General features: G+C 45.4%; 1 protein-coding gene across 1 annotated transcript in view; it reads right to left on the bottom strand.

Moving 5' to 3' along the window:
* Positions 1–17,515, bottom strand: part of LOC131203992 (uncharacterized) — a 31,836-nt gene extending 14,321 nt beyond the window's left edge. Inside the window, exons 1-2 of the mRNA XM_058194770.1 lie at positions 17,225–17,515; positions 177–772 (exon numbers count right to left, since the gene is read on the bottom strand). Coding sequence (XP_058050753.1) covers positions 177–772; positions 17,225–17,273 — 645 coding nt within the window. The 5' untranslated portion in view covers positions 17,274–17,515. The remainder of the gene's footprint in view (positions 1–176; positions 773–17,224) is intronic.
* Positions 17,516–23,224: the final 5,709 nt, after the last annotated feature.

The raw sequence follows: 23,224 nt of genomic DNA, 5'->3' as shown, positions 1-23,224 counted from the left end.
AGACGGTCCCGTAAGTAGCCCGGTCCTAAGCCCGGTCCTTGGTTTATGTTTAAACCAAGTCTAGGTATCTGCAATTTATACTAGTTAGCTGTCCCTGCTCCACCAGAGCAGTTTCAGAGGACTCCTCAGGTCAACTTGCTCCAACTTGGTCCAACTGGCAACTTTCCCACACTCACCTCTTCTTTTGTTTTCTCCTCAAGGGTGCTGCCGTCTGAGGTAGACTCATCCAGAACTCCTTCAACACTCACTGGCTGGCATGGCTGGTAGCAGGACTTCAACTCCTCTAAATCTGGAGGAATCTTCTTGGTCATAGACATGAGGTTCTTCTGGGACCTCTGGACCACATCGCCGAGTTTCCCTTTGACATGGAAATCCTGCCAGGCACAATCCAGAACTGGCAGTAGTGCTTCCGGCCTTTCTTTGGGGCAACCCTCCTGAAGGGCTGGAATCAAATCATCTCCATCTAGGCAGTCCAGAGAAAAGCTTTTCTCGGATTCTACCGGAGTCAAAGGGACGTGATCGCTGCTGGCCAACTCCACGCCGGAATCTTCCGATTCAGATTTCAGAAGCCGTCCACTCATGGGCAAGAACCCCAGCTGGTGGGGGACAGCCTCCGTTGGAGACCCAGCCTCCGCCAATCTATCATTCCCTACGCTCGTTTGGTCTTCAAGAACCAAGCCGAGCCGAGATTGAGGTTGAGCGATTGGCAGTTTCCAGGACATGTTGACTGAGGTTAACACCACAGGGTTCCCAGCTGGTCTCGGGGCACTGCCTGCAAACAAGAATGGAGACTGATGAATAGAAGCCACTCCCCTTCCACCAAGGTTGCACTGAAACTATGTAAATAGAGCGGCTGGCCAGGTAATAGCTCCGCCTCGGCCCCTCCCCAGGCTAATGATCCCCAAGGAGCTCCGGATCAGCACCTGAAGAAACCTCCTTGCGACGTTTGCATTCCAAAAATATTCCTCACGGGTACGTGACTCAGGCAGCAGCCAGGTCTAGCCAGAAGAGTGGAGAAGGCAGCCTGGGGAGTCTCCCACGAAATGATCTCTGGCAAAGTGCTTCTAGATAATTGCACCATATCTCTAGAATTCAAAAGATTCCGGCTCTTCTCTTTCCGTTTGGCCTCAAACAGGGATGAAGGGAAAAAAGGCAGAGAAAAGAGAGGGAAAATAGCTTCCTTCTTCCTTTCTGGCTTCTCATGCATTTTCGTAAGGAAACTGTAGTATGGCTTACTTACATTCCTGCTGATGTTGGTGTTGTGACCTAGGCTCACTTAGGCATAAAAGGCACACTTAGTTTTAAACAAACCTATTTTATTAGAACAGCTGGGAATTACTTCATTCCCAGCTTAGTCCAAATTAAGTCCAAAACAAAGTCCTTCAGCAGAAGTCCTTCGGCCTTATCACAAACGTTTATCTTCTTTGGCACCCTGCCAAAGGCTTTTCTTGGCAAAGCCCCACAAAGTTCAGAAACAACTAGAAACAATTATAGCAACGTTGCTTTCCTACAAAGATCCCAAGAGCCTTTGCTGCTCTTTTAAGCCTTATGGGAGGGGCCAATCATCTCCTGGCCTTACTCCCGAGTCGTCCCTTTTGCTTTAGCTGCCCTTACCTTCTAGCAGCTCTTCGCATGCATGCATTAGAAACAGGCTCTTCCTGTTCATCTGTCTCTCTGCTGTCTGCCTCTGGAAGCTCTGGGATCCATACATTGCTCCCAGATGGCCCTGGCTCCATCTCTGCCTCTGATGCAGAGCCCTCGTCCGGGCCTTCCCCTGACTCCAGGACTGACCCATTGTCCTCCCCAGTCTCCTCCCTGTCCGACTCCACTGCCAGCTCCACAGGCTGCTGGTGGACTACAACAGGTGGCTTATTAAATAAGTCAGTTGATGAAACCAGGATTCAAGTACAATGTGCATCTTAAATCTTTCTTCCCCTTCTTTTCCCTCCCACTTTTCTTCTACGCTTCCAGAATGGGTTATGGGGAAGGAGCAGAAGTCTTCACTCAATGTCTGCATAGACTGCCTAAAGGCTGTTTTCTAAATTAGGACTAGAAATTAAGGGCTCCGGGGTTGCTGAGTCCTTTGTTTAAAATATAGGCACGATGGTTATAAGAAGAAGGGTCTCGTGCAAACTTTCCAATACAACCATTCCAGTGAAGCAGTGAGACTTCTCTTCTAGTAAAGGTAAAGGTAAAGGTTCCCCTCGCACATATGTGCTAGTCGTTGCCGACTCTAGGGGGCGGTGCTCATCTCCGTTACAAAACCGAAGAGCCAGCGCTGTCTGAAGACGTCTCCGTGGTCATGTGGCCGGCATGACTCAACGCCAAAGGCGCACGGAACGCTGTTACCTTCCCACCAAAGGTGTTCCCTATTTTTTCTACTTGCATTTTTACGTGCTTTCAAAACTGCTAGGTTGGCAGAAGCTGGGACTAGTAACGGGAGCTCACCCCGTTACACGGCAGCACCAGGGATTTGAACCGCTGAGCTGCCGACCTTTCAATCAACGAGCTCAACGTCCTAGCCCCTGAGCAACCGTGTCCCTCTTCTAGACCTACTCTCAATTCAAGGCATTCCCCCAACCAAATATTTCAGTCTCCTGCTACTATCTTTTGACGCTCCTTGGAAATCCAGCATTACTGTTAACCTGCAGATGCTATCATTCAAAACATTTTCAATTTCTTCAAACTTGAAGCAGGCCTTGAAATAAACCCAGTTAGAAATACCCTACGAACTTTTAAGAGCAGTGCTTCTCAACCTTGGCAAGGGCTGGCTGGGGAATTCTGGAGGTTGAAGTCAGAGGTGGACTTCAGCAGATTCTGACCAGTTCTGCAGAACCAGGAGCGGAAATTTTGAGTAGTTCAGAGAACCGGTAGTAAAAATTCTGACTGGCCCTGCCCCTCCATCTATTCTCTGCCTCCCGAGTCCCAGCTGATCTGGAGGAAATGGGAATTTTGCAGTAACCTTCCCCTGGATTGGGGAATGGAGATTTTACAGTATCCTTCCCCTGCCATGCCCACCAAGCCACACCCACAAAGCCATGCCACGCCCACCAAGCCACACCTACAGAACTGGTAGTAAAAAAATTTGAAACCCACCACTGGTTGAAGTCCACACAACCTCAAGTTGAGAATCGCTTCTCTACTCTACTCAAGTCCAGGGGTCTCCAACCTTCGTCTCTTTAAGACTTGTGGACTTCAACTCCCAGAGTCCCTCAGCCAGCAAAGCTGGCTGAGGAACTCTGGGAGTTGAAGTCCACAAGCCTTAAAGGGACCAAGGTTGGAGATCCCCGCCCTAGTCCACCTTCTACCTACTCTGCATTAGAACTATTTCAATCCTTTTCTACCCAGCTCCATTTTTCTTTTCTGCTTGTTTTTGCTTTTAAATACTTTCTGGCAATCCACAATGAGAGTCATTTCTAAGATAAAAGAAAAATGAATCATAAAATCCCATCAGAGCACAGTCTGTCCTACAAATGTTATCTGAACAATCCTAAAAACCCTCCTTAGACATTTCCCAGGTATGACAGATAAATTGAGGACAGAATCACATAGAAAGGTGACAAAGCCTCTCTATACGACACTAAAATCCATAGCCTGGATCTAAAATAAGTGTCTTCATTGAGAAAGCAGGCAGGAAAGTCAACACACACACCCCAAATCCTTTTCATTAAAACTTTATAATTCTTCATAAATTCCAATTCCGCAACAGTTATAAAAAAAATCAAGATCATGACCTAAGAGTTATAATTTTTATCAAAATATACAGGGGAGTTTGGCCGCATTGAACCTGTAGACCAGGGGTGAAATTTAGCAGGTTCTGACAGGTTCTGGAGAACCGGCAGTGGAAATTTTGAGTGGTTTGGAGAACCAGCAAATACCACCTCTGGCTGGCCCCAGAATGGGGTGGGAATGTAGATTTTGCAATATCCTTCCCCCAGGAGTGGGGAGGGAATGGGGATTTTGCAGTATCCTTCCCCCAGGAGTGGGGAGGGAATGGAGATTTTGCAGTATCCTTTCCCTGCCACACCCAAGCCACGCCCATCAAGCCAGACCATGCCCACCAAGCTACATTCACAGAACCGGTAGTAAAAAAATTTGGATTTTACCACTGCTGTAGACCTACAATTCACTGAGAAACCTGTGGATGATATTTATGAAACGAAAGAAAAAAGACATTGAAGATCCTTTGAAAATAACTGAGAGAAGAGTCGAATTTTGAGTGCAGCTTTTATTGACGGGCTTACAAAATTGCAACAACTATTAGAACTTCAAACAATCATTTCATTCAAACCCTACAAAAGGATTTCCTCTATTGTTGAACCTTCTACATAAAATCAAGTTTTTTAAAAAAAAACAACAGGGAGAACCCAATCTTACTTCCAATCAGCTGACCTATCCAATAGGAATTTCTGAACTCCTTATTTTTGTAATTTCAACCCAATGCTACTTTCTAAAGAGCCAGGAACTCATCTAACTATGCAACAGCTCTTCAAATATTTGAAGATCTCAACAGCTGTGGAACCTTTTTAGCAATGAACACTCCTGTGTTGCATCAGTTCAGGTCTGATTTTCTTAAAAAAAACAAAAAAAAAGGCATTCAGCATTCCTTCTCTCTTCAACAGACAGGTATACCAAGAGTTGCGTGAGCAGAAGTGACACTTGCCTACTCAAAGACATAAGCCTCATGTCTACAAAGAGAATGAATGCACAGCGCTCAACCCATTTTGGGTGAGAGGAATTATTGAGTCTGTCATTTGCACCTCTATAACTGTCTGGTTCGGTTCTGCAACCCAACAAGAAAAACACAGACTTCAGAGGATAATTAGAACTGCAGAAAAAATAATTGCTACCAACCTGCCTTCCATTGAGGACCTGTATACTGCACGAATCAAGAAGAGGGCCGTGAAAATATTTACAGACCCCTCGCATCCTGGACATAAACTGTTTCAACTCCTACCCTCAAAACGACGCTATAGAGCACTGCACACCAGAACAACTAGACACAAGGACAGTTTTTTCCCGAAGGCCATCACTCTGCTAAACAAATAATTCCATCAACACTGTCAAACTATTTACTGAATCTGCACTACTATTAATCGTTTCATAATTCCCATCACCAATCTCTTTCCACTTATGACTGTATGACTATAACTTGTTGCTGGCAATCCTTATGATTTATATTGATATATTGACCATCAACTGTGTTGTAAATGTTGTACCTTGATGAAGGTATCTTTTCTTTTATGTACACTGAGAGCATATGCACCAAGACAAATTCCTTGTGTGTCCAATCACACTTGGCCAATAAAAATTCTATTCTATTCTATTCTCAGCCTTTTAAAAAGCCTGCATTCCTTCATTAAATGAAAGGTTATTTTTTTCTGTTCTCGGGAAATTCTCAATCATCCAGGTCAGTGGTGGTATTCTCTTATCTTCGCTACCAGTTTGCAAATGTGAGCGCGTGCGTCATCTTTGCGCATGCACAGAGCCTTCTGCACATGCACAGAGCATCTGCGATGATGTCCGGGTGGGTGGGCGGAGCCTCCACCACTTCCGCTACCGTTCGAACTGGATAGAACCAGTAGAATCTGATCCAGGTCATGGTTGTCCCAAAGGTGGTTTTATTCCCAAGAAGTGATTGGACTTTCTTTGTTTTCCTGAAAGACGTTTTGCTTCTCATCCAAGAAGCTTCTTCAGTTTTGACTGAAGTGATGAGTTATTTCTTTCGGTTGCAACATCTCTGCTCCTTGAGATAGTAAAGTCCTTAAAGCTAGGCAACTGCTCTCAGTTGAATATCCTCCAGATGTGTGGGACTTCAATCCCAACATCTCTTAGCAAACCTTGAGGGCAGGTTGGCATAAGCTCTCCTATCCTTCCTCATGACAAGCCTGATTCCACTCTCTGGGAAGACTTTCAAAATCCTTTGTTGTTGTTGTTAGTTGCAAAGTCATGTCCGACCCATCCCGACCCCATGGACGACGTTCCTCCAGGCCTTCCTGTCCTCTACCTTCCTCTGAAGTCCATTGAAGCTCACGCTGACTGCTTCAGTGACTCCATCCAGCCACCTCGTTCTCTGCCGTCCCATTCTTCTTTTGCCCTCAATCGTTCCCAGCATGAGGCTCTTCTCCAGGGAGTCCTTCCTTCTCATTCGGTGGCCAAAGTATTTCAGTTTCACCTTCAGGATCTGGCCTTCTAAGGAGCAGTCAGGGTTGATCTCCTCTAGAACTTACTTGTTTGTTCGCCTTGCAGTCCAAGGGACTCGCAGGAGTCTTCTCCAGCACCAGAGTTCAAAGGCCTCAATTCTTTGGCGCTCAGCCTTCCTTATGGTCCAACTTTCACAGCCATACTGGGAAAACCAGAGCCTTGATTATACGCACTTTTGTTGGCAGGGTGATGTCTCTGCTTTTTAGTACGCTGTCTAGATTTGCCATAGCTTTCTTCCCCAAGAGCAAGCGTCTTTCAATTTCTTGACCGCAGTCCCCATCTGCGGTGACCCTGGAGCCCAGGAAAATAAAATCTGTCACTCCCTCCATTTCTTCCCCATCTATTTGCCAGGAATCAAAATTCAAAATCCTACCTCTTTTAAATTACTTTTAAGTTATGAGCCATTTTCTCAAAGCTTTATTGCTGTTCTTCTAGAAATGCTACTTATCCATATACTGCTAAAACTCTCATGGCTTTTTAACCAGGTGAAATTGTATCAGAGAGCAACAATTTTTGAACCAAGCTACCTCAAATGGGCTAAAATAAAGAATGCACCCAGAATCCAGGAAGGAATGAAATTTGGGGAACTGTGGCTATTAGTTGCAGCTGTATTACTGGGCTGCTGTTGCAATCACGCGATCAAATTGATTTTCAATATTCAGTGACGGTTTGTTTCTGTTTAATAAGGAAATATCACTGAAAAAAATGACCCAATGGGGCACGTTGCCTAGGTACCAACTAAATATTGCTTGTAAAAATGAGACAGACTTTGCTTATCAATTTTAATTACTTGTCCTGTTTCGTTTTTACTCGATTTTATTTTTTTAATGTGCTTTTTGTCTATAACTCTAGCCGGACCGTGATAATAAAAACGCTATTCTTCTATTGCAATATTTCTCACTCTTGGCAAGTTTACGGTGTCTGGACTTCAACTCTTAGCCAGTGATGAAGTCCAAATTTTTTTACTACCAGTTCTGTGGGCGTGGCTTGGTGACCGTGGCAGCGGAAGGATATTGCAAAACCCCATTCCCACCCCACTCTGGCGTTAACCAGAGGTGGTATTTGCCGGTTCTCCGAACTACTCAAAATTTCCGCTACTGTTTCTCCAGAACTGGTCAGAACCTGCTGGATTTCACTCCTGCTCTCAACTCCGCTGGCTGGGGAATCTGGGAGTTGAAGTCCAGACATCTTAAACTTGCCAAAGGTGAGAAAGACTTAACTAAAGTACATTGAAGTAGGTGTTATTTTAAGGCTGCAAGTTTTGCTTTATTTTTATGCTTTGGTTCCATTCAACAACCTGGGGAGAGGTTTGCCCAGAAAACCAATTTAAAAGCCTTGCAAAACTCATCGGTAAATAATTATTTTTAAAAGCCATTACTTCCCCATCTTCTTTTTGGCATCCAGACGCAGCCTATATAGCCCTCCTAGGGCCTCTGGTGGCTCAGACTGCTAAGACAGCCTGTTATTAACAGCAGCTGCTTGCAATTATTGCAGGTTCAAGTCCCACCAGGCCCAAGGTTGACTCAGCCTTCCATCCTTTATAAGGTAGGTAAAATGAGGACCCAGATTGTTGGGGGCAATAAAAAGTTGACTTTGTATATAATATACAAATGGATGAAGACTATTGCTTAACACAATGTAAGCCGCCCTGAGTCTTCGGAGAAGGGCGGGATATAAAAGCAAATTAAAAAAAAAATTTCCCCAGCTGGGCAGCCTCACTGAAGTGTAAAAAACTGCACTGTTCACTGAGACTTCCAGCTCTGACATAGATTGTTATGGAAGGAAAACATCTGCCATCACTTTCCAATTTGAAATGTAACTGCAACCAGTGAAACCAGTACGAGTCCATCAAATATTGTCCCGGGCCCTGTTTGAACAGCCCCCTTCCTTCCCAAAGGCAGCCAAATACTTAAAAGGGGAAGAAAGGAAACCAAAACCCCTCAGAAAGCCGAGATTGCTGCTTTGATCCTCGTTCAGCTGGGCTGCCGCCAGAGACTGTGAAGTCTCTTCTGGCAGCAGAGAATTACAGTTACAGCCTGCTCTGTCCACTCCAACATCCCAAGAGTTAGGAGATGCTCTTAGAGGCCACAGTTCTGTACGCTTTTACCCGGGAGTAAAGAAGACTGACTTTGGTGGACTTTGGGGGCCTCTGGTGGCTCAGCAGACTAAGTCTGTCTGTTATTAACACAGCTGCTTGCAATTACTGCAGGTTCAAGTCCCACCAGGCCCAAGGTTGACTCAGCCTTCCATCCTTTATAAGGTAGGTAAAATGAGGACCCAGATTGTTGGGGACAATAAAGTTGACTTTGTATATAATATACAAATGGATGAGTTGCTTAACACATTGTAAGCCGCCCTGAGTCTTCGGAGAAGGGCGAGATATAAATTCAAATTAAAAAAACAACAAAAAAAAACACAACAACTTTAGAGCAGATTTCCTTCCAAGGGCAACTACGTTTGCGAAAATGAGAAAAACAGTAGGACACGAGCATAGAAAGAAACGAGGGGGTTGGACTAGATGACCTCTGTCAGGAAATTGTTATTTGCCTAACTAGTTGGCCAGGCAATATATAAACTAACTATGTATGTTTGTAGAAAGGCATGATATTGCTTTAAGGCTGTGCTGCATCATTGCAAGCATCCTGATTGGTTGAGCTCTGTAGCCAATGTATAAAAGGACTACTAAATTATGGCTTGTGGGGAATCTACAGGGACGCTACAGCATTGTAACCTGATGACATGCTGCAACTGTATATTTGAGCTTTACGATCGTTGCTTGATCATGGCTAGTTACTGATTCCTCAAGATACTGACTGTTGTGAATTGAACTGTGTTTTGCCGAACTGAAAGAAGACCTTGTTTGTTGTACAGGTCTACGTTGGTAAGAAGACTTTGTAACATCCCTGACTGGCTTTATATGTGCATGACCTGGAATTGTTTTTGGACTATGACTTTGCCTTTTCCCTAAAAGTAAAGGAATATCAAACCCAGTTTGTCTGCAAGTGACTGTTATTGTATACAACCAGTCTCAGTCGTTTTCATGCGTAGGGTACTCTGCTCAACAGTCCACAATTTTCGTTGTGAACCCAGATTACCCTTAACAACCTTCAAGGTCTCTTCCAACTCTTCTGTCATTCTGAATGAACGCTCAACTACCCCGGCCAATTTCAAGAAACTGAGCCCAGCCCAGCCTTCTCTTTTAAATGAAAATAACAATTTAAATAACAACGTTTTGTTATACTTTATTACAGACGGGAGGTTGAACAAATAGCCTCGTGATGCGACCGGAACAATCTGGAACTGAACACACTCAAAACCGTAGAAATGGTGGTAGACTTTAGCAGAAACCCTCCCATACTTCCACCTCTCACAATACTAGGCAACACGGTATCAACAGTAGAGACCTTCAAATTTCTAGGTTCTACCATATCTCGCAAGATCTAAAATGGACAGCTAACATCAAAAACGCCATCAAAAAAGGACAACAAAGAATGTTCTACCTGCGCCAACTCAGAAAGCTCAAACTGCCCAAGGAGCTGCTGATCCAGTTCTACAGAGGAATGATTGAGTCTGTCATCTGCCCCTCTATAACTGTCTGGTTTGGTTCTGCAACCCAACAAGACAGAAACAGACTTCAGAGGATAATTAGAACTGCAGAAAAAACAATCGCTACCAATCTGCCTTCCATTCAGGACCTGTATACTGCACGAGTCAAAAAGAGGGCCGTGAAAATATTTACAGACCCCTCCCATCCTGGACATAAACTGTTTCAACTCCTACCCTCAAAATGACGCTATAGAGCACTGCACACCAGAACAACTAGACACAAGAACAGTTTTTTCCTGAACCCCATCACTCTGCTAAACAAATAATTCCCTCAACACTGTCAAACTATTTACTAAGTCTGTACTACTATTAAACTTCTCATCGTTCCCACCATCCCATCTCCTTCCACTTATGACTGTATGACTGTAACTTTGTCGCTTGTATCCTTACGATTTATATTGATATTGTTTCCTGATTGCTTATTTGTACCCTATGACTATCATTAAGTGTTGTAAGTTTTGTACCTTGATGAAGGTATCTTTTCTTTTTATGTACACTGAGAGCATTTCACCAAGAGAAATTCCTTGTGTGTCCAATCACACTTGGCCAATATGCTATGCTATGCTATGCTATGCTATGCTATGCTATGCTATGCTATGCTATGCTATTCTCTCTTAGCCTAACCTACATCTGAAACTTTGTTCTACTTTGAAAGCCAGTTTAAAGGCACCAGGCTAGAAAGCGGGAGGCCGCGAGTTCTAGTCCCGCCTCAGCCGTAAAAGACAGCTGGGTGACTGAGTCAGTCAATTTTTTCTCAGATCAACACACCTCACAGAGTGGTTGTTGTGGAATAAACAGGAAGATGCATTGGACATGTACACTGTCTTGGGTATTTTGTAAAAAAAAAAAAGTAAAGAAATAATTGCAGGGTTGTCAGTGGGGGGGGGAAGGAAGAGGGAGCACCGTGTATGCTGCCTTGAGCTCCTGCAGAAAACCCAGGCTATAAAATCTAATAAACAACAAAGCAACTTACTACAACCCCAGTCACCAGCTTGGTTAACATAACGCACTGCACCATAACGTGGCTTGTTTGTTTGGGCTTAGCATGTTTGATCTAGCTAATGGAGGTTTAGTCAATAAATCCTAGTTCATGGACTAAACCTGCCTTACCACAAGGTATAAAATCTATGATCCCATTTGCTTGCATCTAGGTTTCTATGTGCGAAAGCAGCTATCCCATAGCGGGGCAGGGTGTGTGTGATCACAAATGCTCTGCAGGCAGAAAGCTAGCCTGGAAAAGCTCTTTCTCTCCCCCCCACCCCGTCTCTCCTTCTCTCCCTCTTTTTTCTCTCTCCCTCCCTCCCTTCCTCTGTTTTTTCTCTTTCTCTCTCCCTCCTTCTCTCTCTCCCTCTCTCCCCCCCTCCCTCCCTCCCTCTTTCTCCCTCTCTCTCCTTCTCTGTTCTTCCTCTCTCCCTCCTTGCTCTCTCTCTCTCTCCCTCTCTCACTCCCTCCCTCTGTTCTCCCACTCTCTTTCTTTCTCTCCCTCCCTCTCTGTTGTCTCTCTCTCTTTCTCTTTCTTTCTCCCTTCCTCTTTCCCTCCCTCCGTTCTCTCTCTCCCTTTCTCTTTCTCTTTCTCTTTCTCGCTCCCTCCCTCTGTTCTCCCTCTCTCCCTTTCTCTTTCTCTTTCTCCCTCCCTCTGTTCTCTCTCATTCTCTCTCTGTTCTCCCTCTCGCTCCCTCCCTCCCCCATTCCCCTTCCCTACAGGAAGAGATACATACAGGAAAGGCTCACACTTCCTGAGCAATTGCAGAGATATGGGAAATGCTGCAAAGACCAGAGCCCCCCCACCCAAAGCAGAGCAAACATTCCCAGGAACAGTTAAGCCCTTGCATTAATATGAAGAAACAGCCATGTTCAAACTAACGCAAAAACAAAAATGTAGTTTGGTCAAATTCCAGATTTCTAATAATTGGAAATGAAAAATGAGGAAAGGCTGCAAACGTTTCGTGAAGGCTGCTCCACATCCAACTGGAAAAGGGCTGGCTTTTGCGAAGCGCCTCTGTCAAACACAGCTTTTCCAAATATTTTAATATTAGGGGCACACCTGCCTCAAAATTAACATTACCTGGCTGTAATCCCCTCCCAAAACGTGAAACAGCTCCCAGCATTGACTCCAGTGGTGGGATTCAGCTGGTTCACATCTATTCGGGAGAACCGGTTATTAACTTTCTAAGCAGTTCGGAGAATCGGTTGTTGGGGAAAAAATCTCATTTTGTTTTTTCCCCACTTTACAGGGCTAATCCTGTAAGGAAGGCAGGAAGGAAACATTCTGGTGTTGTTTCTAGCCTAATCTTTTATTGCCTTGCTTATAGAAACTGCCTCTCTGGTTAACCCTTAGTACATTGTAACAGCTAAGGCAAAGCGCCCATCGACGTGAGTGACGTTGAGTTGGCCATGCCCATACAGTCACTTGACCATCAAGCCACACCTACCCAGCTGGTCATTAGGGCAGAGAACCGGTTGTTTAAATTATTTGAATCCCACACCACTGACTGAATCCATGTGGTGTCAGAAGAAGTTGGCTTCTATACATAGTGCAAGGGCGTCAACAGATCCCCAAAGCCCACCAGCTGACAGTAAGACCACCGCTTGGAGGTATACAGAACATCAGATTGGTATCAAAGGATATTGTATTCTATTTTTGCACACAGACCTTAAAATACCATTAACGGCAGTCTTCCCTGCAAGACAGTTCTCAAACGCTCGTTTATGATCCATCAATTAAATTTTCCTGTGGGAACAGCTATTTTTGGCGAATAGCAAAGTTCACAGCCTAAGTTCCTTCTTTGTACTTCCATGCCAAGGACGTATGACTGGAACTTCTAGTGTCATCCAGCCAGCACCGTTCTGATATGCCAGTAATGAATTCAGATCTTACAATTGTCCCGTTGATAGCTGAATAACCTGTAAGAGACTATTAGTCAGCAATGTGCAGATGTAGTCCAGAAAGTGAATGCTAAAAATTGAACCAGGAAATCTGCACTGCTCTGCTTCTAACAAGCATTGTAACACATGCTGGCTAGAAAGGTCCCAATGCAGATTTCCTGTAATTAAGAATTACAACTTTTTGTAAGATTACTTTAAATACAGGAGCACAAGCTATCTATACAATATGCAATTCAGTTGATGGCATCTTCATCTTTAAAAATCCTATATCGTAGAGTAAATTGATTTTCCAAACTTGGGGGCTCATTTATGAATGGAAGACCATTTCAATTCATTTCTCAAGACTAGTTTTACCAATTTTGATCAAATTTGTTACCTTTATCTACGGTATAATGTGTGGAGGAGATGAAAAGGAATAATAAAACTATCCCCAAAGGGTGAGCGTTCACCCTTTTGTTAGCAAGTGATAACAATTCTTTCAAGTTTTATTAGTATGTGTGATACCTTAGCATAAAGAAGTCAGAGAATGAGGAACACAATTAAGCAAAAAACCTGGAAGTTTATTCATAGACTCCTACTTTGAGAACTTTACCCTACTATACCGGTTTTCAACTAGAAACACCAACCCAAGGATCTGGTTTAAGCTTTTATAAGCTGAACTTGAAAAGCTCAAGGGCGTTTACATTCAAGGAACAGTGAAGTTTATTAGCAATTGGCTTATTTTATGAAGGCATTGGGACGCGGTGGCTCAGGGGCTAAGACGCTGAGCTTGTCGATCGAAAGGTCGGCAGTTCAGCAGTTTGAATCCCTAGTGCCGCAGAACGGGGTGAGCTCCCGTGACTTGTCCCAGCTCCTGCCAACCTAGCAGTTCGGAAGCACGTAAAAATAGAATAGAATAGAATAGAATTTTTTTATTGGCCAAGTGTGATTGGACACACAAGGAATTTGTCTTGGTGCATATGCTCTCAGTGTACATAAAAGAAAAGATACGTTTGTCAAGAATTCTAAGGTACAACACTTAATGATAGTCATAGGGTATAATTAAGCAATCAGGAAACAATCAATATCAATATAAATCGTAAGGATACAAGCAACAAAGTTATAGTCATACAGTCATATGTGGAAGGAGATGGGTGATGGGAACGATGAGAAGATTAATAGCAGTGCAGATTTAGTGAATAGTTTGACAGTGTTGAGGGAATTATTTGTTTAGCAGAGTGATGGGGTTTGGAAAAAAACTGTTCTTGTGTCTAGTTGTCTTGGTGTGCAGTGCTCTATAGCGTCATTTTGAGGGTAGGAGTTGAAACAGTTTATGTCCAGGATGCGAGGGGTCTGTAGATATTTTCACGGCCCTCTTTTTGACTCCTGCAGTATACAGATCCTCAATGGAAGGCAGGTTGGTAGCCATTGTTTTTTCAGCAGTTTTAATTATCCTCTGAAGTCTGTGTCTGTCTTTTTGGGTTGCAGAACCAAACCAGACTGTTCTAGAGGTACATATGACAGACTCAATTTATCCAGATTTCTTGACAGCTTTGAAAGCCAGTTTAAAGGCGTCAGGTTAGAAAGCAGAAGGCCATGAGTTCTAGTCCTGCCTCAGCCATAAAAGACAGCTGGGTGACTTTGAGCCAGTCACATTTTTCTCAGATCACCACACTCACAGGGTAACTGTTGTGGAAAAAATAGAAGGAGGAAGACGAACTCGGAGCCAGATTTATCCAGGTTTCTAGACAGCAGTTAGTAGACTGCCAGACCCATGGTTCGAGATCCAATCAAACGGGTCTCCTGAAAGCTTTGTTGATCGTTGATCGATTGTGACCTAATCTCCCACCCTTTTTGCTCTTCCCACAAATTGTTTTGGGAAGGGCGCTTCTTTCCGTATTAGATAATGAAAATGAAGTGTTTGCATTCCCACTTTTAAAAAAAAAAATCAGCTGTTTTCCAGCTGAACCCAGCAAGTCTGGCAGGAAAAAACATGTCCCCGAATCCCACCTGTCAAAAGAGCTACATTGGATGGGACATAGGAGATGGGCCTTTTATGCCAAGGCACTCACCTTATATTGCCTCCCCCCACAATCCCAAATGAGGGAGGCTCCATCCAGGTTGATTTTCCAGAAATGTGCCTATGCCATCAGGCTTGGGGGGATGGGTTTTTGTGTGGTGTGTGTGTGTGTGTAGCATAAGAAACCGGTGAGTTGTGGTGGCTCCATTGTAATTAAGATCTGCTGCTCTCTCTTTGCCTTTCAATCACAATTTTTAATTCTGTGGATTTCTTGTTTTTTTTTAAAATAACATTTTATAGCCGATATTGTATGCCACCCAGATTAAAGTTTTCCTGAGATGGGGCAGGGGGGCATTGAAACATGAATAAATCAGTCAAAACTCTGCCCACAGACTGCAGCATCTTTGCCTTATTTTAGGGGATTTTAAGTGTGTGTGCCCCCACCCCCATGCAATCCTGGAGCGGATGTGCTGAGGAAGGGGGGGTCACGTTTGATTTCTGCACCCTGCAGAACAAAGCATACATATGTGAATCAGGCACTGAAAAGTGAATCTCCATCCGATTAAAAAAAAGAGGGCTGTGAAAATATTTACAGACCCCTCACATCCTGGACATAAACTGTTTCAACTCCTACCATGTTGTTTTATGGTTTTAATGTATTTTAACTAGGGGCCAAATTGAATAAGTTTCTTAATATTGGTTTTTATTTGTATTGTATTTATCTATTGTTGGTTTTTATGTTATGTTGTATGTTTTATGTTATGTTGTACCTTGATGAACGTATTTTTTCTTTTATGTACACTGAGAGCCTATGCACCAAGACAAATTCCTTGTGTGTCCAATCACACTTGGCCAATAAAAATTCTATTCTATTCTATTATCTGGCTGTGAACCGCCCTGAGTCCTTCGGGAGAAGGGCGGTATAGAAATTAAATTATTATTATTATTATTATTATTATTATTATTATTATTATTATTATTATTATTATTATTATTATTATTATTATTATTAAAAACGACGCTATAGAGCACTGCACACCAGAACAACAGTTTTTCCCCCACGCCCTCACTCTGCTAAACAACTAATTCCCTCAACACTGTCAAACTATTCACTAAGTCTGCATTACTATTAATCTTCTCATCGTTCCCATCACCCATCTCCTTCCACTTATGACAGTAACTTTGTTGCTTGTATCCTTACAATTTATATTGATATTGTTTCCTGATTGCTTATTTGTACCTATAACTACCATTAAGTGTTGTAGCTTATGATTCTTGATGAAGGTATCTTTTCTTTTATGTACACTGAGAGCCTATGCACCAAGACAAATTCCTTGTATATGCAATCATACTTGGCCAATAAAGAATTCAATTCAATTCCCCTTCCCCTCCCGTCCCCACTCCCCACCCACCCCCTGCGCTCCCTTCCCTTCCCTTCCCTTCCATTCTATTCCATTTGATCCAGGAAAGAAACCAACCACATTTCACACCCTATGCTGTGATCTCAAGGAAATCCCTTGCATGCTCATTCTTGGAAGCTCATCTACCAAGACCTCCACAAAGCTCACTTCTTGCAGGACAATCCTGACCGGCTGATAGTTTCAACCAGGCTGTATGGTTGAATTCTGTTAGCCGCTGGTGTGTGTGTGTGTAAAGCTTTTGAACGAATTTATTTGAAGGTTGCGAGGCCAGCAGCCCAGGTGCCTCAATCTGCTTTTCTCTTAACTACCCCTGTTATTATCCCACCCGATAATTTGCGGCTGATTGAAAATGGGAACAGTTGCAGCCAAGGTCTCCGGAAGAGGCGCATTTGCGCCCTTGGTTTAAACATCCCGTGCGCTTCTCCCCCGCTCCTTCCATCGGTCTGCAAAGAACTGCCTTCCCACATAGCATGCCTTTATTCACTTATGAAATATATATATATGCCTTTATGCACTTACGAAATATATATACATGCCTTTATGCACTTATGAAAGATATATCTTTATTCAATTATATATATATAATTTATATATATTTATCATTTATGCCTTTATATATATGCCTTTATCACTTATGATATATATATATGCCTTTATTCACTTATTAAATATATATATATGTGCCTTTATGCACTTATGAAATATATATATATGCCTTTATTCATTTATGAAATGCATACATGCCGCCCATCTCGCATTCGAGCCGCTGCGCGCGGCTTTCGGCACGAGAAAAGCGGGCTAAACAACCCCCGAAAACGTTCAGAAAACGCTACCGCGAAACTTTGCAGGGAATCGGGTGAAAATCGGACCCACCCGAAGGGCTGCAAACCGCGGGATTCTGGCCCCCTCCGGGGAGGCGGCGCTTTCCCTCCACGGGAACCGGCCACTCCAAGCGCTCGACGGGGAAGGGAGCAAACAGCCCCCCCGGCGCGCCGCACTGAGCGGTCCCTCGGCGCCCGGCTGCGAGGGGGACGGGAGAGCCGGGAGTCCCGCGGGCAAAGCTGGGGGAAAAAAGGCAAAGGCTGCCCCGAAGGCAGTTCCAACTCACCGCCGGGGCTGCAAGGAGGCAACCAGTAGACGCCCCGCCTGGGAAACATCGCCGCAAGCAGCGCTGAACCGCCGGGATCGCCGCCGCCGCCGCTTCCAGCCTCTCCAGCGCCCCGAGGACCGCGCGGAGCCTTTTCGGCCGGGAGGGGCTCCACGGGAAGGTCCCGCCCCGCCCTGCAGGAATGGAAGCCGACCGGGGCGGGGGAACGCCGAAGGAACTCCGGCAGGGCGCCTCCGCCTCGGTTCGGAACGGGGTCTTCGCTCCGCTGCGAGCGTCCCGAGCCTCGGGAGCCTTCCCGCCTCCCTCCCCTTCCTTTCACCCACTCCCCTCCTCTCCTCCCCTTCCTCCTCCTCCTCTCTCCTCCCTTCTCTTTTTCCCTCCTCCTCCTCCTCTTCTTCCTCCTTCTCCTCCTCCTCTTCCTCCTTCTCCTCCTCCCTTGTCTTCTTCCCTCTTCTTCCTCCTTCTCCTCCTCCTCCTCCCACCGCTTCTTCTTCCTCCCTCCTCCTCTTCTTCTCTCCTCTTCTTCCCTCTTCTTTCTTCTCCTCCTCCTCCTCTCTCTTCTTCCCTCCTCCTCTCCTCCTCTCCTTCCTCCTTCTCCTCCTCCTCTTCTTCCCTCCTCCCTTCTCTTCTTCCTCCTCTTCCTCCTCTTCTTCTTCCTCCTCCTTGTCTTCCTCTTCCTCCTCTTCTTCTTCCTCCTCCTTCCTCCACCTTCTCTTCCTCCTTCTCCTAATCAAATAATTGCCTCAACACGGTCAAACTATTTACTAAATCTGCACTACTATTAATCTTCTCATCGTTCCCATCACCCATTTCCTTCCACTTATGACTATAACTTTGTTGCTTGTATCCTTACAATTTATGCTGATAGTTTCCTGATTGCTTAATTGTAGCCTATGACTATCATTAAGTGTTGTATCATTAAGTGTTAAATTTGTACCCTAGGACTATCATTAAGTGTTGTAAGTATTGTACCTTGATGAAGGTTTTTTTTTATGTACTTTGAGAGCAAATGCACCAAGACAAATTCCTTGTGTGTCCAATCACACTTGGCCAATAAAAAATTCTATTCTATTCTATTCTCCTCCCTCCTCTTCTTCCTCCTCCCTCTTCCTCCCTCTTCCTTCCTCCCTCCTTGTCTTCCTCCCTCCTCCTCCTCTTCCTTCCTCCCTCCTTGTCCTCGTCCTCGTCCTCGTCTTCCTCCCTCCTCCTCCTCCAGCGCTGAGCGGAGCCCGAGAGGTTGCAGCCTTCGCTTCTCCTGAGCCCGCGCGGGCAGCCCGGAATCCCGGCAGAGGCGCCCTTCCCTCCGCCGCTTTGCCTGGCCTGGGACTCTCCCTTCGGCTTTCTCTCTTCTTTTCCTGCGTCGGGCAAGAGACGCGGCTCAGGCGAAGCTCCATCCCAAGAAGCTGCCGCCGCCGCCTGGAGCAAACTTTAGGAAAGTTCGCACTGGTCCCGCGCCTTTTCCGCCCTTCGCTGCCGAACCTTGCGAGGTTGCGGTGTCGAGCGCCTGAGAGGCGGGGGAGCGTTTCCAGAAGAGGAGAAGCGCTAAGCGGCGAGGATCCGTGCCTGTTTCCATCGGAACAGAGCTGGAAGGGGCCTTGAGAGGTCTTCTAGTCCAACCCCCTGCTCAAGCAGGAGACCCCATACGAGTTCAGACAAAGGTTTCTCCAGCCTCTTCTTACCTCCAGCGATGAAGCACCCACAGCATCGTCTGCAAATTGACTTAAAATAGTTTTAGTCCGTTTATTCCAGTGGTGAAATCCAATTTATTTTTACTACCGGTTCTGTGGGCGTGGCTTGGTGGGCATGGTGTAGCTTGGTGGGCGTGGCAGGGGAAGGATACTGCAAAATCCCCATTCCCACTCCACTCTGGGACCAGCCAGTGGTGGTATTTGCTGGTTCTCCGAACTGCTCAAAATTTCTGCTACCGGTTCTCCAGAACCTGCTGGATTTCACCCCTGGTTTATTCTTAGTACACACATTCCACTTTGCCTCCAAATAAACCCTCCCTGCCTCCTTCCCCCTTTCCCTAAAACTAACTTTGACACAAGCCAACATCCTCTGGTTGTGCTGACTACAATCCCCATTATCCCCAACTAAAGTCAGGAAGTCAAAGGCAGCGATTAAGGCAAGGTAGCCTTGCAGACTGGGGGAATTACAGCCCTTCTTTCTGGCCGGAACTGCTGGAGCTCCGATTCTCCTTCCAAGGCAGTCAAGGGCAGGACAGAAAGCAGGAAACCTGAGTTCCAATCCTGACTTAGGTGTGAAAGCTGGCTGGGTGACTTTGGGCCCCTCAGTTCTCTCTCAGCTCAGCTACTCTTATGGGGTGGTTGTGGGGGAAATAGGAGAAAGGAGGAGAAATAGATACGTTTGCTACCTTGCGTTATTTCTAAAAATAAGAAAGGCAGATTTTCTCACTCTCTCCCACAAACAGTCCACCTTTAAGCTGGAGTTGTTCTCCTTTCCTCTCCATCTGGGAAGTTTAGGTGCCCTCCAAAGTCTGTTGTGTGAACATTGTCAGTGTTTTCATTATTATTAAGTAAAGGGAAAGCCAACAAAAGTGCTTTCAAGGCGATGATTTTCCCAGTTGCAATGAATGGCTGTGAAGGTTGGACCATAAGAAAGGCTGAGCGCCAAAGAATTGAGGCCTTTGAACTCTGGTGCTGGAGAAGACTCCTGCGAGTCCCTTGGACTGCAAGGCTATCAAACTGGTCAGTCCTAGAGGAGATCAACCCTGACTGCTCTTTAGAAGGCCAGACCCTGAAGAGGAAACTCAAATCCTTTGGCCACCTAATGAGAAGGAAGAACTCACTGGAGAAGAGCCGAATGCTGGGAAAGATTGAGGGCAAAAGAAGAAGGGAACGACAGAGAACGAGGTGGCTGGATGGAATCACTGAAGCAGTCAATGTGAGCTTAAACAGACTCCAGAGGATGGTAGAGGATAGGAAGGCCTGGAGGAACGTTGTCCATGGGGTTGCGATGGGTCGGATACAACTTTGCAACTAACAACAACAAAAGGGAAAGCACTTATAGGCAACCTACTCTTCTTCCACGTAATTAACCCCAAAACCAGGGGCCTGCAACCTTCAACACTGAAACAGCCATTTGGATCCATTTCCCGCAGAAAAGAAAACACCGAGAGCCACAAAACCCTTCCTGTGCCTGACTATTTCTTGAGCGGCCACAAAACTAGCATATGTAGTTGAATTAAATGTTCTGATTTCTCCTGAAACTTTTATTTTCTTGGATTTATCCATGGTTGGCCTAAGCGCAATAAATTGCGTGCCGGCAGGTGTCGCACATCGATGGTTGTGACACATATTTTGAATGACAGGGGGCTGCAGCAAAGGGGTGAAAGAGCCACATGTGGCTCTGGAGCCGCAGGTTGCTGACTCCTGCCCAACACCATTATTACACTACCCACAAAGCCCGATCCTTAAAGTAAACTGCCAGTGAACTCAGTCTAAGAATATTGTACACCTTAGATTGGCCGATCATCCCCCTTTGCAAAGCCCTGCCCCACTCTTTTCAACAGAACTACCCCTATTTTAATGCAGAAAAGCAGAAAGACTACACACACACGTCAAAGGACTCAGTTATAGAGATGAAGTCAAGTATAACCCTTTGGGATCCAATATGGGAAGATTTCTCTGCAGTTGATCTCCAAAAGCTGAACCGGCTTTTGCAGTCCTGATTTTACCTCCTGCTTTCCCAGAGGTGGCTCAGTGGCTAAGGGGCTGAGCTTGTCGATCGAAAGGTCGGCAGTTCAGCGGTTCGAATCCCTAGTGCTGCCTAACGGAGCGAGCTCCCGTTCCTTGTCCCAGCTTCTGCCAACCTAGCAGTTCAAAAGCATATAAAAAATGCAAGTAGAAAAATAAGGACCACCTTTGGTGGGAAGGGAACAGCGTTCTGTACACCTTTGGCGTTGAGTCATGCCGGCCACATGACCACAGAGACGTCTTCGGACAGCGCTGGCTCTTCGGCTTTGAAGCGGAGATGAGCACCGCCCCCTAGAGTCGGGAACGATGAGCACGTATGTGCCAGGGGAACCTTTACCTTTACCATTTTTCCCAGCCTTGGGGCTGCTTTAAAGGGACCAGAGGCCACCAGATGCTTTTCTAGGATTGCTTCTAAAAATTAAAGGGTTTCAAATCACTGCCTGGGCTGCATTTTGCAGGAAAAGCCTATTGGCCGGCCTGATCTGACTCCTGGGTAATTTATTTGGCCTTGTCCTGTAGCAACAGGCAGGCTCTGAGTCCGAATAGAAGAAAGAGTAGCTTCAAAAGGGTAGAACAAGAAGCAACGGGTGGAAACTAATCAAGGAGAGAAGCAACTTAGAACTAAGGAGAAATTCCCTGACAGTTAGAACAATCGATAAGTGGAACGACTTGCCTGCAGAAGTTGTGAATGCTCCAACACTGGACATTTTTAAGAAAATGTTGGAAAGCCATTTGTCTGAAATGGTGTAGGGTTTCCTGCCTGGGCAGGGGGTTGGACTAGAAGACCTCCAAGGTCCCTTCCAACTCTGTTATTATGTTATGTTAAAAATCTGCTTGGCTACACAGCTTTCCTTGGCTAAGTCCAAAGCGTGGTTGGAGTTTAGTGTCTTGAGGAAACCCAGGGAAATGGGGACATTGCAACAGCCCCTCTCTGCAAAACCTGACAATGGGAATCAGGGCAATTACTACTGCTCGTTAATTTCCTCTACACCATTACTGCCAGATTAAAATGGGAAGGGAAGTGATAAGGGCAATAAATATGTATATTTAGTTCCTGCTGCCCTACAATGGCACAACTGGGTGACCTTTGTCACGCACAAATGGGGAATGGGTCGTCTGCACGGGGCTCTCACTAGATTGTCAAGAAAAGGCCAAGTAAAAGGGTCCAGAGCTCTTCCCTTTGCAGACTTCAGTTGAACATCTGGGTTGCAAGGCTGCAGATGTGGCCAAAAATACCCTTTTCCTCCCCCTGGAATGTTAGCAATCCAGTCCTTCAAGGAAAGGCTCCTATTTTAAAGCCACAACCGGCAATTCTGACCCAGATCGGATGTATAAGGAAGCAACCCACCCCACAAAGTCAACAGCAGTGAAGAGGTAATAAGTGAAATTAAAACCCTTGCCTGCTTGCTGTGCATTAGGGGCACAGTGGCTAGAAGGCGGTATGGCAGGCTAACTCTGCAGACTGCCAGCAGTTCGATTCTGACCATCTCAAGGTTGACTCAGCCTTCCATCCATCCTTTCGAGGTCGGTAAAATGAGGACCCAGATTGTTGGGGGCAAGAGGCTGATTCTGTAAAACCACTTAGAGAGGGCTGTAAAAGCACTGTGATGCGGTATATAAGTCTAAGTGCTGTTGCTATTTTCCTTCCTTCCTTCCTTCCTTCCTTCCTTCCTTCCTTCCTTCCTTTCTTCCTTCCCTCCCTCCCTCCCTCCCTCCCTCAGTGGTTAGAAAGCAGTATTGAGGGCTAACTCTGCCCACAGCCAGGAGTTTGATCCTGACCAGCTCAAGGTTGACTCAGCCTTCCATCCATCCTTCCGAGGTGGGTAAAATGAGGACCCAGATTGTTGGGGGCAAGAGGCTGACTCTGTAAAACTGCTTAAAGAGGGCTGTAAAGCACTGTGAAGTGGTATATAAGTCTAAGTGCTATTGCTATTTTCCTTCCTTCCTTCCTTTCTTCCTTCCTTCCTTCTTCCTTCTCTCCCTCCCTCCCTCCCTCTCAGTGGTTAGAAAGCAGTATTGAGGGCTAACTCTGCCCACAGAGTTAGCCCTCAAGCCAGGAGTTTGATCCTGACCAGCTCAAGGTTGACTCAGCCTTCCATCAATCCTCCCAAGGACAGCAAAATGAGGACCCAGATTGTTGGGGGGGGCCATAGGCTTGACTCTAAACCGCTTAGAGAGGGCCGTAAAGCACTGTGATGCGGTATATAAGTCTAAGTGCTGTTGCTATTGCTATTGGGATGGAAGACAATTCATATATTGTCCAGAAATGCTACTTTCCCCCCAC

The sequence above is a fragment of the Ahaetulla prasina genome, chromosome 9, assembly GCF_028640845.1.
Source record: "Ahaetulla prasina isolate Xishuangbanna chromosome 9, ASM2864084v1, whole genome shotgun sequence".
In the NCBI taxonomy this organism is placed as follows: Eukaryota; Metazoa; Chordata; class Lepidosauria; order Squamata; family Colubridae; genus Ahaetulla; species Ahaetulla prasina.
This window is presented reverse-complemented; position numbering and strand designations above follow the sequence as displayed.